At 46.5% G+C, this 24428-nt stretch overlaps 1 protein-coding gene and 1 pseudogene across 2 annotated transcripts in view; one reads left to right on the top strand and one right to left on the bottom strand.

The window, feature by feature from the left end:
* LOC146177599 (cytochrome P450 2D14-like) overlaps nucleotides 1-10856 on the top strand; it is a 29450-nt pseudogene extending 18594 nt beyond the window's left edge. The window contains exons 6-8 of the transcript XR_014701329.1: nucleotides 789-1052; nucleotides 1581-1771; nucleotides 10609-10856. The product of XR_014701329.1 is annotated as a cytochrome P450 2D14-like (transcript). The remainder of the gene's footprint in view (nucleotides 1-788; nucleotides 1053-1580; nucleotides 1772-10608) is intronic.
* Nucleotides 10857-18645: 7789 nt separating this feature from the next.
* On the bottom strand, nucleotides 18646-21913 carry LOC146177598 (uncharacterized). Its single transcript, XM_084581598.1, has 2 exons — nucleotides 20182-21913; nucleotides 18646-18731 (listed from the first exon to the last, which is right to left on the bottom strand). The coding sequence occupies exons 1-2, from the start codon at nucleotides 21911-21913 to the stop codon at nucleotides 18646-18648; spliced, it is 1818 nt and encodes a 605-aa protein (XP_084437724.1).
* Nucleotides 21914-24428: the final 2515 nt, after the last annotated feature.

Below are 24428 nucleotides of genomic sequence, written 5' to 3'. Positions count from 1 at the left end.
TCGCAGCAGATGAGCGCGTAGTGTGGGTAATGTGCAATGCTACGTTGCTGAATTGCTTTCAAGTGACTGCTGGACAACAGTCGATATTTCTCAGTATTTTAAAGATTAAAAAGTTAACACGTTGATGAATGCTGTGATCAATGGTAGAATATTCAGTAGTGGATAAGAAAAATGAACAGATCGGCGTTTATTCAAAAATATCAAACCAAAGACCACAAATCACCATGGTGCTATTTTTGTACGTGGCCTGTGATTATTTCTGAAACGCGGTGCCGACGCCGCCACCGGCTTTTCGTCCGAAAGAGCTGTATAGGCCATCCCTGTGTTTCAAACATACAAAAAACGCATTTCGCTCTCGCGCCACGTTGTGCAAAGATAGGCCCGTGGAAGCTTGGGAAAATTACGGCACTGTCGTGTGCGTGGAGCCTGAAGAGGTGCACTGCTCAGGGTTTGCAAACAGGGAGCAATAAAACCACGACATTTCAATGAAGCTTAAAGATCGGGTAGCATCTCCCATATGCGCTAAGTGTACACTGAATTCAGTACCTGGAAGTTATATCAGGCAGGTCTCCATTGCGTCTTCAGAGTTGCAGTGATGCATAACTCGTGCACGCACTTTGGTAGTTTTGGTCACCCAATGTTATATCCGTAGGCTTCACCATCAAGCCACTGGTCCAAGGATGATGACAATGCAGTACCAGGGGAGATTAAGAACGGTTGGAAAGTTGTTTTTTCTCACGAACGAGCGTCCTCTGGTGGCGTAAGCTGAACCACAGAACACATCTTAGTGCAGGCCAGTCTCTCATGGGCAACACCACTGGGTTCCTGATCACCGGCACAGTGACGATATCCGCGCTGCTGATGCGGATACTGCTGCTTGTGGCCGCCAACGCGGATACTGTGCAAGAGCGCATCCAGAGGGAAATCGACGCTGTCGTGGGCACCGGCCGGCTGCCTATGTGGAATGACCGTTACACAACGCCCTACACCTTGGCAGTGATATGGGAGGCACAGCGGTGGCATACGCTGCTTCCCCTGGGACTCCCCAGGTGGTAAGTACAGGGAGAAATTAATTTACTTATTTATTCACCGTTCTTGTTTCTCCTGTAGGAGTTGTGGCAGAGAAGAAATACATTGTTCCAAGACTAGAGACAAAAATAGGGCATAATATATTCCCGTGTAAGGCTTATCACACATCGATGGTGTTTGCGTTTGGGTCTACTAAGTTATAAGTGATTATACTTCGAGACAAGATTTCTATCTTGATATAATTACCAATCATTAACCGACATTTTTACAAAGACGTAGCTTCAAGAAAACCCAGTGGGTTCAGTTTCCCTCTAACCCTCTCAGCACATCAAGCTATCCGAAAGGGTTGCTCCTGCTAACTTCATGTCATGTGATGTCGTGGCATACACTCACCTGCCGAGCAAGCATTGCAGGCCGTGCCACTTGCTTACTACCTATTCCCGGTGACATGCTCTGTATCCTCCATGTGTAGGGTAGCCTACGGGTCATCGCCTAGTTAACTTCCCCTCAGTTCTACTCTTCTATTTCTCTCGCTCTTACTCATCCAACAGGGCGTGCCGAGACATCGAGATAGGGAGGTATTTTGTACCCCAAGGAACAACCGTCGTCCCCAACATCTGGGCAGTGCACAATGACCCCTTGCGCTGGAATGAGCCGCAGAAGTTTGACCCAACCAGATTTTTGAATGAAAGCGGCTCATTCGCATCGGAGAGGCTGAAAAGCGTCCTTCCATTTTCAACCGGTGAGAAAACTTTTGAAAGTGTTAGGTTATTTTACGGCTCATATGGGAAGTTACTTTTGCAGTTTTAAGGTTGTGGCATTACTCCAATATTTGAGTCTTTCAGGCCCTTGCGATTATTTGATTAAAACAACCTGCCTAACAACCCTGTAGGATTGAGCAAAGCAATTCCAAAAAATTGTGAAACCAAGCCTTTAGCGAATAATTTCCCACAAGAATGTATAATAGTTTGTAACAGTTGCCAAAACAGTTTTACATATTATTAGCAAGTTTGGGAAACAAACATTATAAGTATCATAAATCACTTTCTTGCAAAGATTCACGAAAAGGTAGAGCTTCAGCATGGTTCGAAATAGCATGAAGTGCATTGCAATGTAAGATGAACATATATCACAAACTGAATCTTGCAGCGAGGCAAGCTATCCTCTCGTCAAATGCAACCGTCCTGCGGCAGCTTCGCTCAGGCGACACATTCTTGACAACTACATTCTGCTACCCACAATGTTTACAACACGTTCCATGCGGGGGCGAAGGATAGCGCCATGGCTCTCCACCAGCCCACATGCGCGGCTCTGGCAGTCATGAATCAGTCAGCTGCATAATTGATTTCTGTGAATGCCCCGACACTTGTCTATGTTCTCAACTCTTTAGAACTTCGCGCATTACACTGGTGTACGAGTGCAAGGACACTCTTTTCTTCAGTCTCCTTCACCACGCGATTTCGGAGCTCGTGACATTGAAGCGACAATAAATGGAGACAAAATAAAAGGCCTTTTATGGTTCGTTGTAAAAAAACTTGATAGCCCATTTAACATTGCTTTTTCGTTCCGTTGATTTTTAAAATATCTTTCTTCCTCATATTGTTTAAATTTTAATATTGATATTCGCTTGTCATTAGTAGAAATTCTAAACACACGTACGTAACTAATACAATGCTTTCACTGGATACTGTTACGACCAAGCATCCGCATTTGCGCGCTCTATTGTTCGCCTGTGGGCATGGATAAGTGCTGTGAATATGTGGTGATAGTCCAATGGCTCTAAGTGAGCCTGTTTCCAGGAATCCTGTTTTGTAAGCCTGTTTTGCTTTGTGGACACTCTGCAAATGCCAAATTGACCCTGCCAAGAGAACGTCTGGAAAAACACAAAGAAACGTCCCCCTGCGGGAAATGCAGGAAGTGCTTTCTTTCTTTTGTTCACCCTTCCAGTCGATAAGCCCTATCGTCCAGTGAGGAATGCCTACTTTCCAAAGGAGACGACAGAGTGACATGTCCGCTGACGTGCAGGACAAGAAAGGAGCATGACGCATACAGCCATTAAGTGATTTCCCAGGAATGCAGGAAAGATTTGCAATTGTCGAAAACGGACAATGCTGGGAGCGGATGCGGCGCCACGTGCACTCGGGTTTCTGAGAAGTAAAACCACTTGTCAGAACCAGCCTGTGGTTTCTTTGCTGAAGAATAGAAATGTACCTCCTCTCCTCGCCGTTCCCAAGCTTTTCCCGCCAACAAGTGATCACGCCCAACGAAACAATGCCGGACCAGTCAGTGCTTCAGACCATCAGTGCAGTGATGTGTTCGATTGGATGCCGATATCTGAGGGGCGTGCCCTGGATTTGGTTGGTCAGCATCTTCAGAGAGGGGCTGGACATAGGGGGTTTTAAGGACGCTGCAGAGCACGAAATGTGGCTCTGAGCCCTGGGTAAACGGCTCATCCAGTCGCTTCTCGCTATGAACTCTTAACGCTTGCTATTTTGCTGATGTACCCTTCTTTTTCGTGTAAATAATCTTGTAAATAAGTTTCTCAAAGTGCCATTAAACCTGCTTGTACATATTTCACCAACTTCGAAGATTCAATCCTACTTCAACCCCGAGTCTCTGCACGCTACCAAGTGAAGGCCGGGTCGACATAGCCCCAGCGTCACAACAACTGGTGGCAGCGGTGGGATCTGAATCTACAAGCCACAACATCTGATGACTGGAGGTGGGATCTGAATCTACAAGCCACAACATCTGATGACTGGAGGTGGGATCTGGATCTACAAGCTACAACATCTGGTGATTCGAGGTGGATCAGAATCTACAAGCCACAACATCTGGTGATCGGAGGTGGCATCTCAGGCAACAAGCAGGAGCAACAATCGGCCAACAAGAGAGCAGCTCGGAACATCGATCGCATGTGTGGGTGAGTGCTTGGCTTTTCTTCTGATGTGGACCAGGTTCTAGAACAGGGTTAGATTTTAGAACTGGTAAAAAGTGTTGAAACGCCTTTAGGTTTGGTAGTTTGCACTGTTGTTTTGGAAGTAGCCGACACTCGGAGCGATCATGGACCTACAAAAGCTGCAGAAACCGGAACTGTTGCAATTGTGTGAGGAATTGGGAATTGATACAAGAGGTTTGGCACGAAAACCTTTGATTATAAAGGCAATCACAGATTTGGGAGCCGATGATGAGGAGCTCAGTGAAGCATGGAACCTCATCGCCCAAAAAAAGGAGGAGCAGCTCAGACAGCAGAAAGAGCGGGAAAAAGAGGAAAAGAGGCGTGAGCGCGAACGTCAGAGGGATAAAGAGGAAAGGGAGCGCGAACGTCAGAGGGAAAAAGAGGAAAGGGAGCGTGAACTTGAGAGGGAAAAAGAGGAAAGGGAGCACGAACGTGAGAAGCTTGAAAGAGAAGCAAAAAAGCTGGACCAAGAAATTGAGCTCCGGAAATTAGAACTAGAGTTGAGCAAGAGGTCGGGCGATTGTCCCCAGCTAGCGGTACCTCGTCTCAACAAGGAGGCAGATTTCAAGATGTCAAAGTACATGCAGCCATATGTGATATCAGGGGATATCGGTCTGTATCTGGCTAACTTTGAGCGAACCTGCGAAAAACTGTCCTTCCAGCGAGACACTTGGTCTCAGAGATTATTGACGGTTCTGCCCAGCGAGGCAGCGGAGGTTGTCGCGCGGCTAAGCAAGGAGGACGCGGACAACTACGAGAAGGTCAAAGCTTGCCTTCTGAGAAAGTATAGGCTTAGCGCCGAGGCGTTCAGACAACGTTTTCGGAACGCTACTAAGTCCAGGGACGAGAGTTACCCTGAATTCCTGTACAATTTAAGAGTTAATTTGAGCGAGTGGCTAAAGAGCACTGATTCCTACAGTGATAGGGACGCTGTAGTCGAGCGAATTCTTTTGGAGCAGTTTTATAACTGCCTCCCAGAAAAAGAAAGAAATTGGTTACAGGACCGAGGCGAAATTAAGTCGGCAACTGAAGCTGCCGAACTTATTGAGGAGTATGCTTCGCGCCGACAATTCAGCAACCCAGCAGTGGATAGGCTCCGCAATCCCAAGTTGAGGGTGAATAACCGTCAGAAAAGGCACTTTGCTAGATTTGCAAACGAAGAAAGGAAGGCTTCTTCAGGCAAACGCCCTAGAAAGGACGGCAGTAAGAAAAATGGGGAAGTGACCAACGCGCAGAACACAAAGAACAAGCTTGGGGCTAGGAAGCCGCTCACATGCTTTAGGTGTAATGAGCAGGGTCACATTGCCGTCAACTGCCGGAAAGAAAAGTTTGCTTTCTCGTATGTCAGGGACTGCGATGAAAATATGCAGCTTTTAGAACCCTACCTGCATGACCTAGTAGTCAACGGGAAGCCTTGCAAGGTACTGCGCGATTCGGCCGCAACGATGGATGTTGTCCATCCGGCGTATGTATCGCCTTCCGACTATACAGGACAGTGTGCATGGATCCGACAGGTAGTTGAGGAACAGAGTGTGTGCTTGCCGATCGCGAACGTGGTCATCGAGGGCCCTTTCGGCGAATTAACAACCGAGGCTGCCGTTTCAGGAAAGCTTCCTAAGTGCTATCCGTATTTGTTCTCCAACAAATCGGACATGCTACTGCGAAAGAGGGGCATCCTGTTCGGAGACAGAGTTGTGCAAGCCTTAACACGTTCAAGGGCGCGAGAACTAGCTACACTGCTCATACCAGAAAATTCCACCGCGGAAGAAACGGCAGTTAAAACAGTGGTCTATGTGGAAGATAGCGGGTCAGAAAACTTTGAGAGCGAGGCATCTCAAATAAGTCAACTTGAAAGTGAATTTGATGAGACGCGGAATGAGGACGTTCTTGAGAATAACCTCTTGCCGCCAGTGTCTAGTAATCTCACGAGACTTTTAAGTGGAACCCGAGAGGACTTAACTATGGAGCAAGCCAATGATCCCAAGAATAAGCTCGAAGTACAGTGGGAAGGACCTGCTGAAGTCGTTGCAAAGCTTTCTGACACTAACTACGCAGTGAAAATCCCCGATAGGCGTAAAGCAGTGCGCATTTATCATTGCAGTCTTATGAAGCCCTATGAGCAGAGGGAAACCGTGGTAAATCTAACGTTAAACCTTCCTGAGGAGATTGGGGATAACTTGATTTGCCTCAGCGGAAAAGGAAGCAACGCTCAGGAGCTTCACAAAAAGACGGAGCAGAGAGGAGAACTAAAGAAATCCCAGCTGTCCGATCTGGGCGAAATAATAACAGAGTTTGAGGCCTGCTTCGTGGACAGGCCAGGCAGAACTGATTTGACTGAGCACGATATTGAGCTGACTTCAGACGTGCCAGTGCGATCAAGGTGCTACCGATTTTCTCCAAGGCAAAGAGAAATTCTGGATAGGGAAGTAACTCGCATGCTGGAATTGGGAGTAATAAAACCCTCGGAAAGCGATTATGCTTCGCCTATGATCTTAGTAGAAGCTCCAGGTAAAGACCCTAGGCCTGTGGTAGACTACCGAAAGCTAAATTCTCTCACCAGGGATCAAGTGTATCCTATTCCGAATATTGAGGAGAGAGTAGAACAGGTCAGTAGAGCGGCATATGTGACTACGCTGGACCTTACTCGAGGATACTGGCAAGTACCGCTCACTGAACGCGCCAGCAGATACGCGGCTTTCGTCACTCCGACGGGCAGCTACCAGCCAACAATGATGAGTTTCGGGCTCAAAAATGCTCCATTTTGTTTTTCCCGACTCATGGATAGGGTTTTAAAGGGGTGTGAAACATTCGCAGTGCCTTACTTAGATGACATTGCGGTTTTTTCCGACTCATGGGCGGACCATATGGTACATCTAAGAGCTGTACTGAGCCTTTTGCGTCAAGCTGGACTAACCGTAAAGGCCGAGAAATGTTGCCTGGCAAGGGCGACCGTGGACTACTTGGGTCACAATGTAGGTCAAGGTTTCAGGAAACCCAGCGAGATTAAGATTTCTGCGGTAGCAGACTACCCGCGGCCGAGCACGAAGACGGAAATTCGAGCATTCCTGGGTCTGACTGGGTACTACAATCACTACATCCCTAACTATTCAGCTTTGGCTAGCCCTCTGACCGACGCTCTCCGCAAGACAGAACCGACAAATGTAGTCTGGGACGAACAAAAGGAAGCCTCCTTCGTAAACCTGAAGGCTGTGCTGATTAGCCGTCCGGTATTGCGAGCTCCAGACTATGGCCGAGAATTCACGGTCCAGTGTGATGCCAGTGATCGAGGGTTAGGTGCTGTTCTCTGCCAGAGAGATGACGACGGTAATGAGCACCCCGTGCTCTACTTGAGCAGAAAACTGAGTACTAGAGAGAGGGCTTATTGCGCGTCAGAGAAAGAATGCGCTTGCATTGTATGGGCCATTCAAAAATTGCAGTGCTATCTTGGAGGGGCCAAATTCACCGTAGAGACGGACCATTGTCCCCTGGCTTGGCTGCAAACTGCGACATCGAAGAACAGTCGCCTTCTTAGGTGGAGCTTGATTTTACAGCAGTACAATTTTGAAATAAGATACAAAAAGGGGAAGTTAAACGGGAATGCGGACGCGCTTAGCCGCTCTTTCTAAGCGGTCCGAGATGTTCCTCACCATGTATCCAAATTGATAATCAGGTTTTTTTTTTTTTTTTTCGTGCGCTTGTATATGTGTGGCTATGTAAAGCAGCACGTTTGGTTTTCTAGGAATACGTGGGTCCTGAACGTCTTGAGAGTGGGCTTTTCTCGAACAACAATGGCAGTTTTCTTTTAACCTGGTCTCTTCAGACGGGAGCCGAGTGCTTGCTTCGACATTTGGTTGAGTTTCAGACAGCTCGAGCAATTTGGCCTACAACAATCAAGACAACGCGACAAGCAACAGCGAGCTTCAAGCGTTCACGTGCAGGCCATTAAGTCGTCTCTTCATGCAGCAGCTGGGACTGCTGCCCTCCGAGACTCTTCTGGCGGGGGAGGAGGCTGTTACGACCAAGCATCCGCATTTGCGCGCTCTATTGTTCGCCTGTGGGCATGGATAAGTGCTGTGAATATGTGGTGATAGTCCAATGGCTCTAAGTGAGCCTGTTTGCAGGAATCCTGTTTTGTAAGCCTGTTTTGCTTTGTGGACACTCTGCAAATGCCAAATTGACCCTGCCAAGAGAACGTCTGGAAAAACACAAAGAAACGTCCCCCTGCGGGAAATGCAGGAAGTGCTTTCTTTCTTTTGTTCACCCTTCCAGTCGATAAGCCCTATCGTCCAGTGAGGAATGCCTACTTTCCAAAGGAGACGACAGAGTGACATGTCCGCTGACGTGCAGGACAAGAAAGGAGCATGACGCATACAGCCATTAAGTGATTTCCCAGGAATGCAGGAAAGATTTGCAATTGTCGAAAACGGACAATGCTGGGAGCGGATGCGGCGCCACGTGCACTCGGGTTTCTGAGAAGTAAAACCACTTGTCAGAACCAGCCTGTGGTTTCTTTGCTGAAGAATAGAAATGTACCTCCTCTCCTCGCCGTTCCCAAGCTTTTCCCGCCAACAAGTGATCACGCCCAACGAAACAATGCCGGACCAGTCAGTGCTTCAGACCATCAGTGCAGTGATGTGTTCGATTGGATGCCGATATCTGAGGGGCGTGCCCTGGATTTGGTTGGTCAGCATCTTCAGAGAGGGGCTGGACATAGGGGGTTTTAAGGACGCTGCAGAGCACGAAATGTGGCTCTGAGCCCTGGGTAAACGGCTCATCCAGTCGCTTCTCGCTATGAACTCTTAACGCTTGCTATTTTGCTGATGTACCCTTCTTTTTCGTGTAAATAATCTTGTAAATAAGTTTCTCAAAGTGCCATTAAACCTGCTTGTACATATTTCACCAACTTCGAAGATTCAATCCTACTTCAACCCCGAGTCTCTGCACGCTACCAAGTGAAGGCCGGGTCGACATAGCCCCAGCGTCACGACAATACTTAACACGCTTGCTACATAACGACACTTCGTGGCCTATGCGTTGCGAGCCCCCCTGGTATATAGAGGGCCGTGGTATTTTGTACGTCATTAGTGACAGATTTATTATGTTCAGTGACTTCTATATCTTCAAATACTGATTAGAAGTACCGCCTCGCTAATGACGGCATCATTTGCATTTTCACCTAATTTGTTAATTTTATTTACATGTGTGCCGTTTGATATTCACGCGCAAAGTCGTAGTTTTACCTCTCAGCGTGGGGAAAACGTGTAATAAAAGACACACAGCAAGGGGAAAAAAAAACGACAGGACAATCTTCTGTCCTTTTTTCCGTGAGAGTCTTTTACTACAATTTTTCCCCCTATCAAAAGCTCTGTATTATTTGGTTTAAGTACAACTTTTTATATTTAGTTTTGACCCTGTAAACCGATCCTCAACGTTTGTCGACCTGTTACGATTTTTCCCGCTCACCATCTACGGCGGCGGCTGGCGGCTTTGCGGCGGAATGAGCAGTGTACGGGATCGCGAAAAAACAAATGCTTCCGCTATAGACACTCACAACAGGCGAGGATTTTCGTAGACGTCGTACCCGCTACATCATCACTCTTGCCATGTAAGGGCTTACAAGGGACGTAATGCAAGAATGCACACAGGACTCTTCGAAGACAGCCTTCTTTATGAAGCTCCTTACAAAGCACATGAATGCGATTAAAATATTGAACAGTGTGCCTTTTTTCCTTCAGTATGGTGAACTTGTACCGCGGAATAGTCCACACGGAATAGCCGAGAGAGATAAGAAGATCCCGGTGCCGCAATTCCTGTGGTCCTGAGTCCGTCCTATATATTGATTTGAGACGGTTAAAATTATGTAACCAAATCAGGTTAGGGTCTCGTGAAGTCAAACTTGGCAAAGACATTCCTTACCGAAGAGTTTAAAGGCAAAAGCGTTCGTGTGCTTAGTGATGACCGTACACGTTAACAATCCTCAGATGATCAAAAGTATACCAAACCATTTCAATACGGCGACTCTTTCTCTTTATTTTTCACTTCCACTTTACTGCCTTCCCTTACGGTGTAGTGGAAGTGCCTCTCCGTTTTCTATAGTCAAATTCACATTTATGTTTAGTAGTGGGAACTCCGTGAAATGATGAAACCGGCAGGGACATTCAAAGCTGGCGTAGAAAAACATGTGAGAGCCGTTGACAGCATTATCTCTAAAGCTACAAGTTTTAGCGTGGATTTCTTTTCGTGGTAAACGAAGGGAAAAAAATTATTCTACTAATGTCTTGCCTGTTCAGGCCGTCTACAATGTGCATTTCTGACATTCTGTTTGCGCTCCTCGCATAAATTAGTATGATTTCGTAAGTATTAGGTGCGGAATAATATGAAGGCTCCCTTAATGAACAGATATTCTTATGTGGCTCAACTGGCACCAGTAATGAGCAAAATTAGAAGATAACAAAAAAGCGCCTCCTTTGCTTTAAAACTTATAACTTATTTATTTCAAATTGATCCGCTGGTATTCTTTTTATATCAAACGCAGCGTAACAATTTTTGGAAGGAATATTCTGAAACCGCAGCGAAGTGATGGAGTAGGAAAATAAAAATGTTTATTTGCTTTTCTGCAGGAAAGCGTGGTTGCCCCGGAGAAATACTCGCTCCACAGGAAATGTACATGTACGTCACGCGTACGCTGCAGAAATTTCGCATCGTTCCACACGCCAAGACTGTGATCGACGTATGTATCGCTGACGATGTCATCATGGAGCCAGGTCGCCATATGTTTTGCTGCATACCACGAGAACCTTTTTCATCCTCATCAAGTTGCTGACAGCAGAGGAGTGAATTAATAAACAAAACGTATATTTACATTTAATTAATGCGTGAATGAGCATTTGATAGTGGATGCATTTATTATTACTGTTAGCTTCTTTTGAGCCGGTAAGGGTGGGGCTTTACATTGATAGCACCACGAATACATTGTATCAATCACAATATAAGTTCACAGTACAAGGTAATACCACACTTACAAAAACAGAATTTTCTTCGCGAATAGTTCTTTCCAACGCACTGTCATATATGGATAAAAAAAATACTGAAGAATTCAAAACGCAACGGAGCAAGGATTAAAATAAGAATAGGAAAAAGGAATCTCAGTGCTATCGACTATATCGCACATCAGATTACCACACACATCACAAAGGAAGCAAACAAAAAAAAAGAAATACCTCCCATTTTGCTGTATTGAATGTATGTATTAATTAGCTGCATAGTGGAAGATAGACTGTTTGAACTGGTCTAGTGAATTAACTTCTCCTATGTCGCGCGGTGGGGAGCTCAGGTGTTCAATTTTCATGGAAAAAAAAGAGCCTGAACGTCCTTACACGTAGTGGAAGGAACTGGGGAGGGTGGCTTCAGACTTACGGTCAGGTGGAAGCTGAAATTTACGCTTCAAATACCAAAGTTTTCGCGATCAAGTTTACCGCCTAGTTGGAAATAGAAAGGTAAAATATGTACACTGTTCTTAATAATCCTTGCAAAAACGGTTTTAGCATTATGTTGATTTTTCATCTGGAACACCATTCTTGTACAGTTTTTAAGCCCTCATTCAACAAGAAGTAATATTCTAGAATTGAAATAGCTGATTAAGTTAGACAACCGTCTTCAAATACTCGAAACGTAATTTTTGGATTGAGACTTTGAGCAATGTCATTAATATAACTTATAAATAGTACTTCACCCAGTACAGATCTCCGGGGAACTTCAGACGTTACTGGCAACATTTCAGTATTTGCGCCTCGTACAAACAACATTCTACCTGTCAGGTAAGACTATAATCAGAATTGTAATGCACCAAGACAGGCCAGTTTTGTGAGCAGCTCAGAATGCGCAACACGGTCAAATGCTTTTGACAAATCTGAAGATACAGAGTCGATTTGTCTTTTATTGTCAATAGCGTATTTTCAGTCAGTTGCGTTAAGGTTGACATGCTTTTCTAAAGACATGTTGAATTGGATTGGAAACGTCACAACTCTCAACGAAACGAAACATGCTTTTCGACAAGATCTGCTCCAGTATCGTACAGAACGTGCAAGGTATTGAAACCGGTCTGTAATTTTGAACGTCGTGTTTGCTCCCAGATTTATAGATTAGAATCCCTCTTGCACCTATCCAGTCGTCAGGCAAGCTCTGCTGTTCTAAAGACGCTTAAAAAATCTTCGCAACTCATTCAGCATAGCGCTTTAGAAATTCATTGGAAATGCACCTGGACCAGCCGACTTTTCGGTGTCTACATTTAGTAAAAGGAAAACTCTTCGGACAGAGTAACGTCTTCCATGCCTGAAAAATGTTTAGTGTCGAGGTCACTTAAGTTTACAGCCGAGGCAGGAGGTTCGTTGAACACAGAGTAAAAACATTCATTACACTTCTGGGCTATTTCACGGGGATCACTAAGCACACATCCGTCATCAATAACAATCAAAACAATCAATTGCTTCTTTTGAAAGAGCAGTTCAGTTCAGTTCAGGCATTCAGTCGTGTCCGACTCTTCGTGACCCTATGGACCATGTCACGCCACGCTTTCCGGTCTCTCACTATCTTCTTAACATCACATAGCTTCATCTGCAATGCCTCGAGAATGCCATCTAACCATCGCGTTCGCTGCCTACCCCTTCTCCGGCGACCCTCAACCTTTCCCAACATCAAATCTTTCTCCAGCGACTCCTCTCTTCTCATCAGATGACCAAAGTAGCTGAGCTTTAACTTTAGAATTTGACCCTCCAATGAGCAGTCAGGGTTTATGGTCGACAATATCGACTGATTTGATCTTCTGGCAGTCCAAGGAACTCTTAATAGTATACGCCAGCACCACAATTCAAACGCGTCAATTCTTCGGCGCTCAGCCTTTTTCACAGTCCAACTCTCGCATCCATACATCACAACTGGAAAGACCATAGCACGGGTTATACGGATCTTGGTTGGCAGACTAATGTCTCTGCTCTTTACTAGGCGGTCAAGGCTAACCATTGCTCTCTTGCCCTGAAGCAGGCGTCTCCTAATTTCATGGCTACAGTCTCCTTCCGATGTAAACTTGGCGCCCAAGAACAGAAAATCTGTCACAGCTTCCACTTCTTGTCCATTGATGCTCCAGGACTTGATAGGGCAAGACGCCATGATCTTCGTCTTTTTAATGTTCAGTTTAAGCCCAAACTTCTCACTCTCTTCTTGTACGCGCATCAGAAGTCTCTTGAGTTCCATTTCACTTTCTGCCATTAAAGTGGTATCATCCGCATATCTAAGGTTGTTGATACGTTTTCCAGCAATCTTCACTCCAGCTGAAGACTCGTCCAGACCGGCCTTCCTCATGATGCACTCTGCATATAGGTTAAATAGGCAGGGCGACAGTATGCAGCCTTGCCTCACCCCTTTCTCAATCGGAAACCAATCAGTAAGACCATGCACAGTTCTGACTGTGGCCTCTTGCCCTTCATAAAGGTTCCTGAGGAGACAGATGAGGTGAATTGGAACTCCCATCTCTTGGAGAGCTTGCCACAATCTGCTGTGATCTACGCAGTCAAACGCTTTCGCATAATCAATAAAGCAGAAGTAAATGGGTTTCTGGAACTCTCTTGCTTTTTCCATGATCCAGCGAAGGTTGGCAATTTGGTCTCTAGTTCCTCTGCCCTTGCGAAACCCAGCTTGCACGTCCGGAAGCTCCCGATCCACATACTGCTACAGCCTACCTTGCAGGATTTTTAACATCACCTTGCTAGCATGCGAAATAAGCGCGATCGTGCGGTAGTTGGAACAATATTTGGCACTGCCTTTCTTTGGAATGGGGATGTAAACTGACCTCCTCCAATCCTGTGGCCACTGCAGGGTTGTCCAAATCTTTTGACATAATGTATGCAGTGTGTTTAGAGCGTCGTGGTTGAGGTTTTGAAGCAACTCAGCTGGAATACCATCAATTCCGCTAGCTTTGTTCTTAGCAAGGCTGGCTAAGGCCCATTCAACTTCACTCTTCAGGATGCCCGGCTCGAGATCAATGAGTGGTCACTTACGAGATCCGGCCGAAAGAGCAATGTGACGCCAAAACCGCTGCGCTGATGGCTCCGTCAAATTTGTTAAAGTATTATCGTAGTAATTGTCTTTGGCGCTGTATCGTCGTTTCTTAAACGTCCTAAAATAAAAAAAAATATATCGGTCTGATATTTTATTTTGTTTCTCCTCCTACGTCTTAATCTGCGCATCAACGGAATCATTTCTCTATTTCCCAAAGGGTTCCTTTTCCTGTCTTTATCTTCCTTGAGAGGCTTGGTACTCCACCCCTTGAGGGTATTACTACACCCCTTGAGGCAAAACGTGCCGTAAATGCATCGAAAGTTTGACGCCAATTTTCAGCGCTGCAGCACAACACGCTGCTCATGCCCGTGTAGAAATAGACATGGGCAGGGAAAGTATTGCGAAGAGAAGACAACTGATGGTCACTTAAGGAAGCGAATGGCATTCCACGGGAAGGAAATAGTAGCAGGGGGCGGCAGACATTTAGCTGGGCGGATGTGGTTAAGAATTTTGCAGGGGTCAAGTGGATGCAGCTAAGGATCGTGTTATTTGAAGGAATATGGGAGAGGCCTTCATCCTGCTGTGGGTATAGTCCGCTAATGATGATGGTGATGATTATGCATAAAGATTATACTCTGGGTTTCTAGATTTCTTGGCTTCATTGGCTTCGATTTCTATCACAATAGAATACTATTGTTGCTATCATAATCGTAATTCTTCATCCCGATCAGCCAAAGATGGCTGCCCGAAACATTCAGCCCCCCCCCCTTTCAACAGAACATCATCATTTCACGCCACAACACAGAAATCAAAACACAACAACCGAAACTACCGCCACGGTATAATGACCGCAACTGGTTGGAAATGAGCTAAAACGCTTAGAGGTGAGTGGTAATCACTACACTAACTAGGCATGACTCATCATTGCTACAAATGACTACGAAATTAAGAATATGTCAAACAGTGACTTCTGTTGTCCGCAACCTATTTGAAATGAGTAAAACTGCTATAGGACATCATTAACACTTATTTTTGGGCGAGTTGCTTCATTACCACTCATATTAAAATTTAGAAACAGCGCTAAAACCGAGACACAGCGCTTGTGTCTCGTCGGTCGTCTATCCTTTTACTCGTCGGTCGTCTATCCTTTGTGGTGGTGAGTGTTAGCTCTGTTTCAAATTTCTATGTGTGGTAATGACTACAATTGCTTGGCGTGACTGATCATGACCACGAAGCGACCAGTAAGACAAATGGCAAGAAATGAGTGAGATTAAAACGGAAATGAGTAAAATGACTACGCATGGCTTATCATGAGTGCTAATAACTAAAAAACGACCAATATGTCAAACGACTACTTGTAAAGACCGCAACTGAATTTATATGAGTAAAATACTTACCTAAGAGTGGTAATGACTACAATGATTAGGCATGAATCATCATCACTACGAAACTATCAGTATGTAAAACGATGACTTGAATGACCACAACTGACTGAAAAGGAGTAATATGCCTAACGATGAGTGATAACAATTAAAACAACTAGGCGTAACTCATCATTACTACGAAACGACAAATATGTCCAACAACAACCTGAACGACCGCTACTTACTGGAAGCAAGTAAACATTCATACCGCTGAGTGATAATGATTACAATTACTAGTCATCACTGATCATGACTATGAAATGAGCGATATGACCGTAATTACTGGTAACGAATAAAATGCTTAGCGATGAGTGATAACAATTACAATGACTAGGCATGATACATGACTGCTAATGACTACATATGGGCAATATGTGACACGACATAACAGACAAACGATGAGAGATAAATGGTAGGAGAGGAAGGGTTGTCTTTCTGCGTTCTCCTGTAGTGGTAAAGACAGATACTGGGTCTTTATTTTCCTGTAAACCAATTTAAAATTTATATTTAAAAATCATCGGTTCGCCGCGAACTCAGATCGGTGTAGTGTGGTCAGGCATCAACATTATCCGCATTCGACAATGTGCGTGTGTGTGGGGGGGGGGGGGGTGAGGGGTTACGGTGTAGGACCTCGTATGCAGTGCGTCACGTGGGATCGCGAGTTTGAGGACATCTGGATTCCCCGATCACCTGCCATATTATCTGTTATTGCAAGGCTATTAGTGTTCTGGTTTTACAATAAAAACCTTTGTGCGGCTGTGCCAAATTGTAAGGCCAAGTTTCAAAAGCCCTTAGTGGCCTTGACAGGTCATATTAATTTTTTAACGCATTTTGTCTGCAATACTGATTTATTATTATGAGCAACAAGATACACTAAGAAATCGATGTCCTCCAGCTGGAGGAGAATAAAGAAACGAGGATGTTAAGCAGCGAAAGACACCGTGTTTTGCTAATTTGCGCTAGGGAAAAAGGTATGGAGGATATAAAGGCGAAGGAGAAAAGCAAGTGAGGGTGTGCAGGCCTGGCACTCTAAGGAAACAGGGGATTGGTATGCTTCGCTGCGACCACTGCGAGGTTTTTTTTCTCCGTTAGCAGGCGTGGGTCTAGATTCCCCAGTGCTCTGCTCAGAGACAGTCTTTGACAGTCTGTTTGCACCGCTTTCGGGACACTCACAAAGAACATGTCAAATAGCTTCCTCACTACCACTGATGTCGCATGCAGAGTTATCAGCAATTCCTACGATTAGACTAATGGTTTTTGAAGGCAACGCCAAGCCATATGCGACACACCAAAGTTCTTTTACTTCGCTGTAGACCCTGGGAAATAGAAGCTTGAGGTCGGCCTCTAGGAAAAGTAGGCATCGGTTTAAAACTGGTCTGCTCCCCAGCAGGATTACGAGATGTTTGCCTAAGCTGGGGCACGGCATATTGGCAATTCCGAAAAACGTTGCTTGGCTCCACATACTGCACTCCACAAATATACTCAGCCGATTGCGATTCATGACATCGTGTCCCTCCGTGCAGTACTTACATTTCTGTGCGGTAATGTTTAAGCGTAGTGCTTTGGTGAAACTCAGGCAGCACAAAGCATCGGGCCAATGTTGTAAGTACGACGGCGAACAGTGACCCTACATTGGGCCAGCCTAACCAGCATGCTCCCAACATAGGACATGCCAGTCAACACCATGTCCAACAATGGCCCAGACTAGCCAATGCTCTCCCAGCATTGGTGCTGCCGATAGCCAACACTGCCTAGCTTGGGACAAGATGTAGAGTGAGTTTCCGATATTGGCACTGCCGCACATACAGAATATCTATATTGGGCCGAGATTGCCGTTGTTCCTTCAATAATGGTCGCACCGGGTTTTCAAACTGGCTATAATGGGCCAAGGTGTCCAACTTTCATCCGTCGTTGGGCTTTTCCGTTTTTTAAAACTGGCTACAATGAACCAAGTTGTCCTGTGTTCTTCCAGCATTGGAGGTTCCGGTTTTTAAACATTACTACAATGGAGAATGTTATCCTCTGTTCTTCCAGTATTGGATGTTCAGTTTTTTAAAGCTGGCTACAATGGACCAAGTTGTCCTGTGCTCCACCGTCGTTGGCCGTTCCTTTTTTAAAACTGGCTACAATGGACCATGTAGTGCTGTGTTCTTCCAGCGTTGCCCGTTCAGTTTTTAAAACTGGCTACAAAGGACCAAGGTCTCCTGTGTTCTTCCGACGTTGACCGTTCCGTTTTTTTAAACTGGCTGTTATTTACCAATTTGTCTTGTTTTTTTGAAATATTAGCTATCCCTGTATGAAAACTGCTGTTGCGTTGGTACTGCTCCAGTAGCGGACCAACGGGTAGCGTTAAAGCCGAGTCAGACGTCGGGCTGCATGCACTTGAACATTGGGCGGTGGTCACCCAGGCAGAGACTGGCCGAGAGTTAGAGAACTTAACGAAGGTTTATTTACATGGTGAATCTGAGAAGGTACACACTGGAGAGCACTCGTGCTCTCGTTTTTAACAACTTTTTTGTCCCCAAGTACCTAGTTGGGGAATTTTCTATTTTGTCAAAGTCCAATCACATTTGAGTTCCTGATCTGCTGGCATTCGGGAACCGCCCACTAGAACGTCCTCCCAGCGCACTCTTTCCACTTTAGCGGCACGATGGCGACTCCGCCGGGGGAAGTCAGGCATGGGGGTCCCAAGGAGGCTTGCTGGCTGTCCAAGGTCGGAACCGCGCGCCACCCACGCGGACCCCTCGCGCGGGAGCACTCCACGGGAAAGGAATGCGGTGACCGTTCTTCTCCACGGGGGGGAGATGACCCGCTCTCTCTCCTCGGTGCTAACACGCAGGCGCCGCGGCTCTCTGTTTCCAAACACAGGCGCGCCCGCTCTTCGGCGAATTCGTTAGCGCCTCTGCGCACAGTCCTCCGGACACAAACTGGGGCAACTGCTGCCGTCGCTGCCGATATGCGACACCGCGTTGCTGCGTCCTGGGTGGTTCTGGTCCACGAACTCCGAGGTGGTCGCATGCAGTCTTCTTAGAAAAACGGACGCCCATCTCGACACGTGCACCATCTCGTTACTCGGGAAGTTCGAAACGTAACAGCTTCTCCGGCGGCGGTTGAAGATCCCGATGCACAAAGGTCAGCAACCATTGTCCAGAGGGATACACGATGTCGTTCTGGTTCGGTTCACTGTTGCTGATGTTCTGCTGCCTCCAACGGACTCTGCAGCTCCTCGTTGCTTCTTGTCAAGACTATGGAGGGCTTCTTGATCTCTGCAGACCAGCTCATTCACAGGAAAGACAGCATCAGTTTGAACAACACGAAAATCACAGCCGCAAAGACGGCAAGCGCCAGGACTCTCTCCACGAGATCCACCAGGCTCTCATACCAATATTACTTTAATCCTTTTACTACTACTTCAGCACTTGATACAACCAGAACATTATTCATTCACACAAACACAATGTTCAAGATTAAAAGAAAAATGGTAATTATGCAAACGTATGCCAGGAAAAAAAAAACATACCCAAGCCAGACTCACCGATGCTATCAATAACACCAAAAGCATTGACTTAAGTCATCGGCATTGCCGTTAGGTTTACCGTGGCTCTATCTTTCGCTTTCCGGGCAAGCTAGCTAGACAGCGCGTGTCGGACAGTCTCTGAATGACTTCCGCTGGGCTCTCCCATTGAACTTCCAATTTATATTTCTGGGACGGTTTTAGCACCATTACCGCGTCTCTAGCTTCAAGACAGCGTAATCTCGCTGTTCGGTCATTGCACTGTTTGGCCCTCACCTGCGCTTTACTCATTTCGCCTCCCGCGAGCTCCTGCCCCTTGTGCAACCTTTCAAGCAGCGCGAGCACGTATTCGACCATCGTAGGGTTCTCTTCCCTGCCCTCACGCGATTCCCGAAGAAAGCGTAGTAGCGATCGCAGGGAGCGGCCGTTGACCATTTCGGCCGGCAAGAACCCCGTGGCCTCATGAGGCACGGTTCTCAGCGCAAACATTGTTGCATGCAAACAGGCATCCCAGTCGGTTTTGCGATCAAACCACAGGGCTCTCAGTATGCGTTTCATTACCGAGTGCATCTTTTCTACCGGGTTGGACTGCTGGTGGTACACTGAACTACGGATTAATTTAATCCCACATTTCTCCAGGAAATTTGTATTCAGTGCGCTGGTAAAAACAGTCTGCTGATCTGACTGTATTTCAGCGGGAAACCCAACCCGTGCGAAAATGGACATGAGTGCGTTCACAATTTCCATTGAGCTTAACTCCTTCAGGGCCACTGCCTCAGCAAACTTGGTGGCAGGACAGATCACTGTCAAAATGTGGCTGTAACCAGTCTTAGTCTTTGGAAAGGGACCAACAGTGTCGATCACGAGTCGTCGAAATGGCTCCGTGATCACAGGCACTAGCTTCATTGGGGCTCTCGCCTTATCTCCTGGCTTGCCCACCCGTTGACATGTGTCGCAGGTCTTTACAAAATTTTCCACCTCCCGAAAACATCCTGGCCAGTAATATTCCTGCAACAACCGATTCTTGGTTTTCTTGAGCCCTAAATGACCTGACTGCGAGCTCTTGTGAACCAAGTGCAAAAGATCACCGCGGTAGCGTTTTGGTACGACCAATTGGTCGACCTGCACTCCTCTGCGATCACGATACTTTCGATAAAGTATTCCGGACCTTTCTAAGAATATCACGTTTTTCTTCGCGATACCTTTACTCTTCATGTGCCAAAGATTCTGCAGTGTGGAATCGGCTCTTTGCTCGACTATCAGGGACGATCGGTCCACCCCCAGCAATCTTTGCAAGCTGTCAGATGGCGGCGTTATGAGAAGCTCCCGACAGGCCTCTTTAAACTCCATACCATCCTCGTTAGTCGACGCGTGGATTGCCTCTGTCGTGTCTAACGGCTCAAGTTCTGCCGCATCAACGCCACCTGACGCTTCCAGTATGCTGGCTTTAGCAGCCCGGTTTCTTGCTTTCGAGCGAGTCAACCCTTGGGCAGCCCCCTCTCCGAACACTAGTCCCTTCTGCTGTAACAGTTGGTCAGATCTGTTCGAGAAAAGATAGGGGTACTGCTTCGACAGACTGGCTGACACGGCAGCCTCTGTGCGAAGTACGCCAAATGGACCTTTAATGCTGACATTAGCGATTGGAAGGCACACGCTATTTGCTTCCACCGCTTGTTTAATCCATGTGCACTCTCCAGTGAAATTTTCTGGCTCTACATACGAAGGATGAACTACATCCATTGTAGCCGCCGAATCTCGAAGCACGCGACACGGTTTTCCGTTCACGACGAGATCTCGTAAGTATGGCTCTAAAAGCCGCATACTTTCATTGTTGCTGTTGACTGACAAGCAAACAATCTTTGGGCTTTTGCAAGCCGCAGCTAAATGTCCCGGCTTTTGGCAGTTGTAACAAACCAATTGCCGTCTCTTTTCAAAAGCTTTCTTCTGACCGTTTTCTGCTTCAAGTGCTTCCTCTCTTACGATCACACTTCTTTCTGAGACGTCTACGCCTCGTGCTTGCTGTCTCTCTTCTACAGGCTGCCCTCTCCATCCAGCTGCTTTCCTATTCTGGTATTTAGGGCTTTCCGTCCTGTCCAGCGCACGGCGCGAGACGAACTCTTCTGCCAGTTCTGCTGCCTTCGAAACAGTCGCAACTTCTGGCCTGTCTTGCACCCAATGCCTTACTTCATCAGGCAAGCAAGAGTAGAACTGCTCGAGTCCGAAGCATTGCAACATTCTTTGGCTTTCGTCATAAGCTTTAGCTTCTTTGAGCCATTCCCCCAAGTTAGCCATAAGCTTATACGCGAACTCTGGGTACGACTCATCATTCTCCTTTTTAGCTTTGCGAAATTTTTGCCGGAAAGCTTCCGCTGACATTCTATACTTTTTGAGCAGACTAGATTTAACCTTATCGTAATCATCTGCATCTTCTTTAGTCAAGCGGGCTACCACATCTGCCGCCTCACAAGGCAACAGTGTCAGCAAGCACTGTGGCCAAGTTGCTTTGCTAAACCCTGCCTTCTCGCACGTGCGCTCAAAGTTTACCAAGAACAGACCTATGTCCTCTCCTTTCCTATAAGGTTGCATAAGGTCTTTCATGCTGAACGACTTGCGTTCTACTGTGCCCGATGCTACGCTCTCATCACTTTCATTTCGAGCTTTTAGCACCTGCAGTTCGAGACGCTTCAGCTCAAGTTCCTGCTCTAAGCGCTTACTCTCTTCAGCCATGCGTTTCTCATTTTTTTCTTCTGCTTCCCTCTTTGATTTCTGTCTCTCAGCAATCAGCTCCAGGCATTCCGAGAGCTCATCGTCGTCTGCCTCAAGTGCCTCAATAGCCTCAATGATATCTGGCTTTCTCGTTTGGTCCTGAAGATCCAAACCCAGACTTTTGGCCAACTCCAGCAAAAGTGGCTTTTTCAACACTTTCAAATTCATGGTTATCCCGAGTACTGCAATTTCTTCCTTTTAGAAATCTCTTATCGTCACGTACTTTCAAGTCCCGTGCTAACGATAAACACTTCCCACCACCTTTGTAAACTTACTTACTACAAAGCCTGGTAAAACCTCAGTGAAGAAAAGCCAAGCACTCACCGAACCTTGCAACCATGATTCCAGTGGAGTCCATCCCGACGCTGCCAACCAGCTGTTGCGTTTGTACTGCTCCAGTAGCGGACCAACGGGTAGCGTTAAAGCCGAGTCAGACGTCGGGCTGCATGCACTTGAACATTGGGCGGTGGTCACCCAGGCAGAGACTGGCCGAGAGTTAGAGAACTTAACGAAGGTTTATTTACATGGTGAATCTGAGAAGGTACACACTGGAGAGCACTCGTGCTCTCGTTTTTAACAACTTTTTTGTCCCCAAGTACCTAGTTGGGGAATTTTCTATTTTGTCAAAGTCCAATCACATTTGAGTTCCTGATCTGCTGGCATTCGGGAACCGCCCACTAGAACGTCCTCCCAGCGCACTCTTTCCACTTTAGCGGCACGATGGCGACTCCGCCGGGGGAAGTCAGGCATGGGGGTCCCAAGGAGGCTTGCTGGCTGTCCAAGGTCGGAACCGCGCGCCACCCACGCGGACCCCTCGCGCGGGAGCACTCCGCGGGAAAGGAATGCGGTGACCGTTCTTCTCCACGGGGGGGAGATGACCCGCTCTCTCTCCTCGGTGCTAACACGCAGGCGCCGCGGCTCTCTGTTTCCAAACACAGGCGCGCCCGCTCTTCGGCGAATTCGTTAGCGCCTCTGCGCACAGTCCTCCGGACACAAAGTGGGGCAACTGCTGCCGTCGCTGCCGATATGCGACACCGCGTTGCTGCGTCCTGGGTGGTTCTGGTCCACGAACTCCGAGGTGGTCGCATGCAGTCTTCTTAGAAAAACGGACGCCCATCTCGACACGTGCACCGTCTCGTTACTCGGGAAGTTCGAAACGTAACACTGCCCACGATGGACCACTTTTTCCCCTGATCTCCCGATTGTCATTGTCATCCTAAAAACGCAGCTTTAATGGGCTGCTGAAGTGAATATTTTCCGTTGACCATTCAATCAAAACAAACTCTACATTTTTATTTTTGAATACACGTGCGCTGGACGTCAAACCGCGGCATTTATTTCCGACAACATTTCAGCCGATCATTCGGACCTCACAGAGTACCACGTACGGGATGACAATTGCTATAACGCATTAAAGCACGTACCGCTGCAGCTGTCTGGATTCGTCTTTTCGGTGCGCTCATATGCGGCGCACTTTTGGGGGTCAGCTATGTGTGTTTACGGTTTTAGGCTATTGGCATGCATGCAGATTTCGTCGCAGGCGCATACGTTTGTCGCACAATTATATCTGATGATAGCACGACCGTGCGACCACATATTTATACCCCAGAGCGGCTAGCGCTCACGACCCAATATGCCTGTATTGGACGCCCATTACATCCCTGCATCTACTTAACCTCTAGTACAAAACCAGTTGTCAGTGAGAACGCACTACAAAACGAAATCGTGTCGCCATAGCATGATCATCTGACATTAAATTAGTGATTAGAAGGTAGCTTTTTTATTGCCGAGAAGGAAAACGTTGCCTCATGTTGAAGGAACAAATTACCATTTTCTCAGCGATGTTTTTGTTCTGGTGCTTTTTGTATTATCCATATGGAACTATACGCGCAGCATCGTCTGTTAACCTGGAGAAAGGAGCGAATATGATGTGTGTAGTTTCTAGACGCAATCACTGGAAAATGAAAAGCCGAAGACTCGCGTGGTTACCATTTTAGTTTTGGGCATTCACACGGTGGTAAAAAAATGACAGTTTTTCGCGCATACTGCGAGCATGAAGGCCCCGGTACGTTTATATGGTCCATAACATATATATCGGCAATAAACAACAAAAATAGTTTGTTCCGCCTATTAATTTAGAGTTTGACCATTCCAACCGCGCTAGGCGGTGGCAAAGGAATAAAAAAAACTGTACAGGAATGAAAATAATGTGCGCTGTCGAGTCATTCGAAAAAACGCATGCAGCCCAGACACACTGTTTTAATGAGGCAGTTTTCCATGCCCTTTCCAATTCTTTTTTTCTACTAAAATGATTTGGAATACGTTGCTTGCTCATTGAAAGTTATCGTCTTTTTGTGCAATCCGCGTTAAGGTGAAGGTGATTGCGAAAAACGTCTGTGTGTAGCCTGATGCCACAGCGCGTCAGGACCTCGACGCGCACAAAATTGATTCCGAATCATTCATTGCTGAGTCTGTCACCGTCAATTTGCGAACTCGATACAAAACATGACCGAAGAAATATTGTTACAGCTGGAGAATGATGAGGACGAAGTGGCGCGCTCGTTTGTGGAAGATTAAGAAATAGAAGTGCGTCGAACGGGGGCCCTCGTAGCCTGGCTCTTTGGCTGTTCCTCAATGTATATATCTTTAATCCTCTTCTGTAAATATATTCCTCCCTGTTGCA

The sequence above is a fragment of the Amblyomma maculatum genome, chromosome 10 (assembly GCF_055883805.1).
Source record: "Amblyomma maculatum isolate TAMU_Amacu chromosome 10, ASM5588380v1, whole genome shotgun sequence".
Classification (NCBI taxonomy): domain Eukaryota; kingdom Metazoa; phylum Arthropoda; class Arachnida; order Ixodida; family Ixodidae; genus Amblyomma; species Amblyomma maculatum.
Note: the sequence above shows the minus strand (reverse complement) of the source record. Positions and strands in the feature narration are given on the sequence as shown.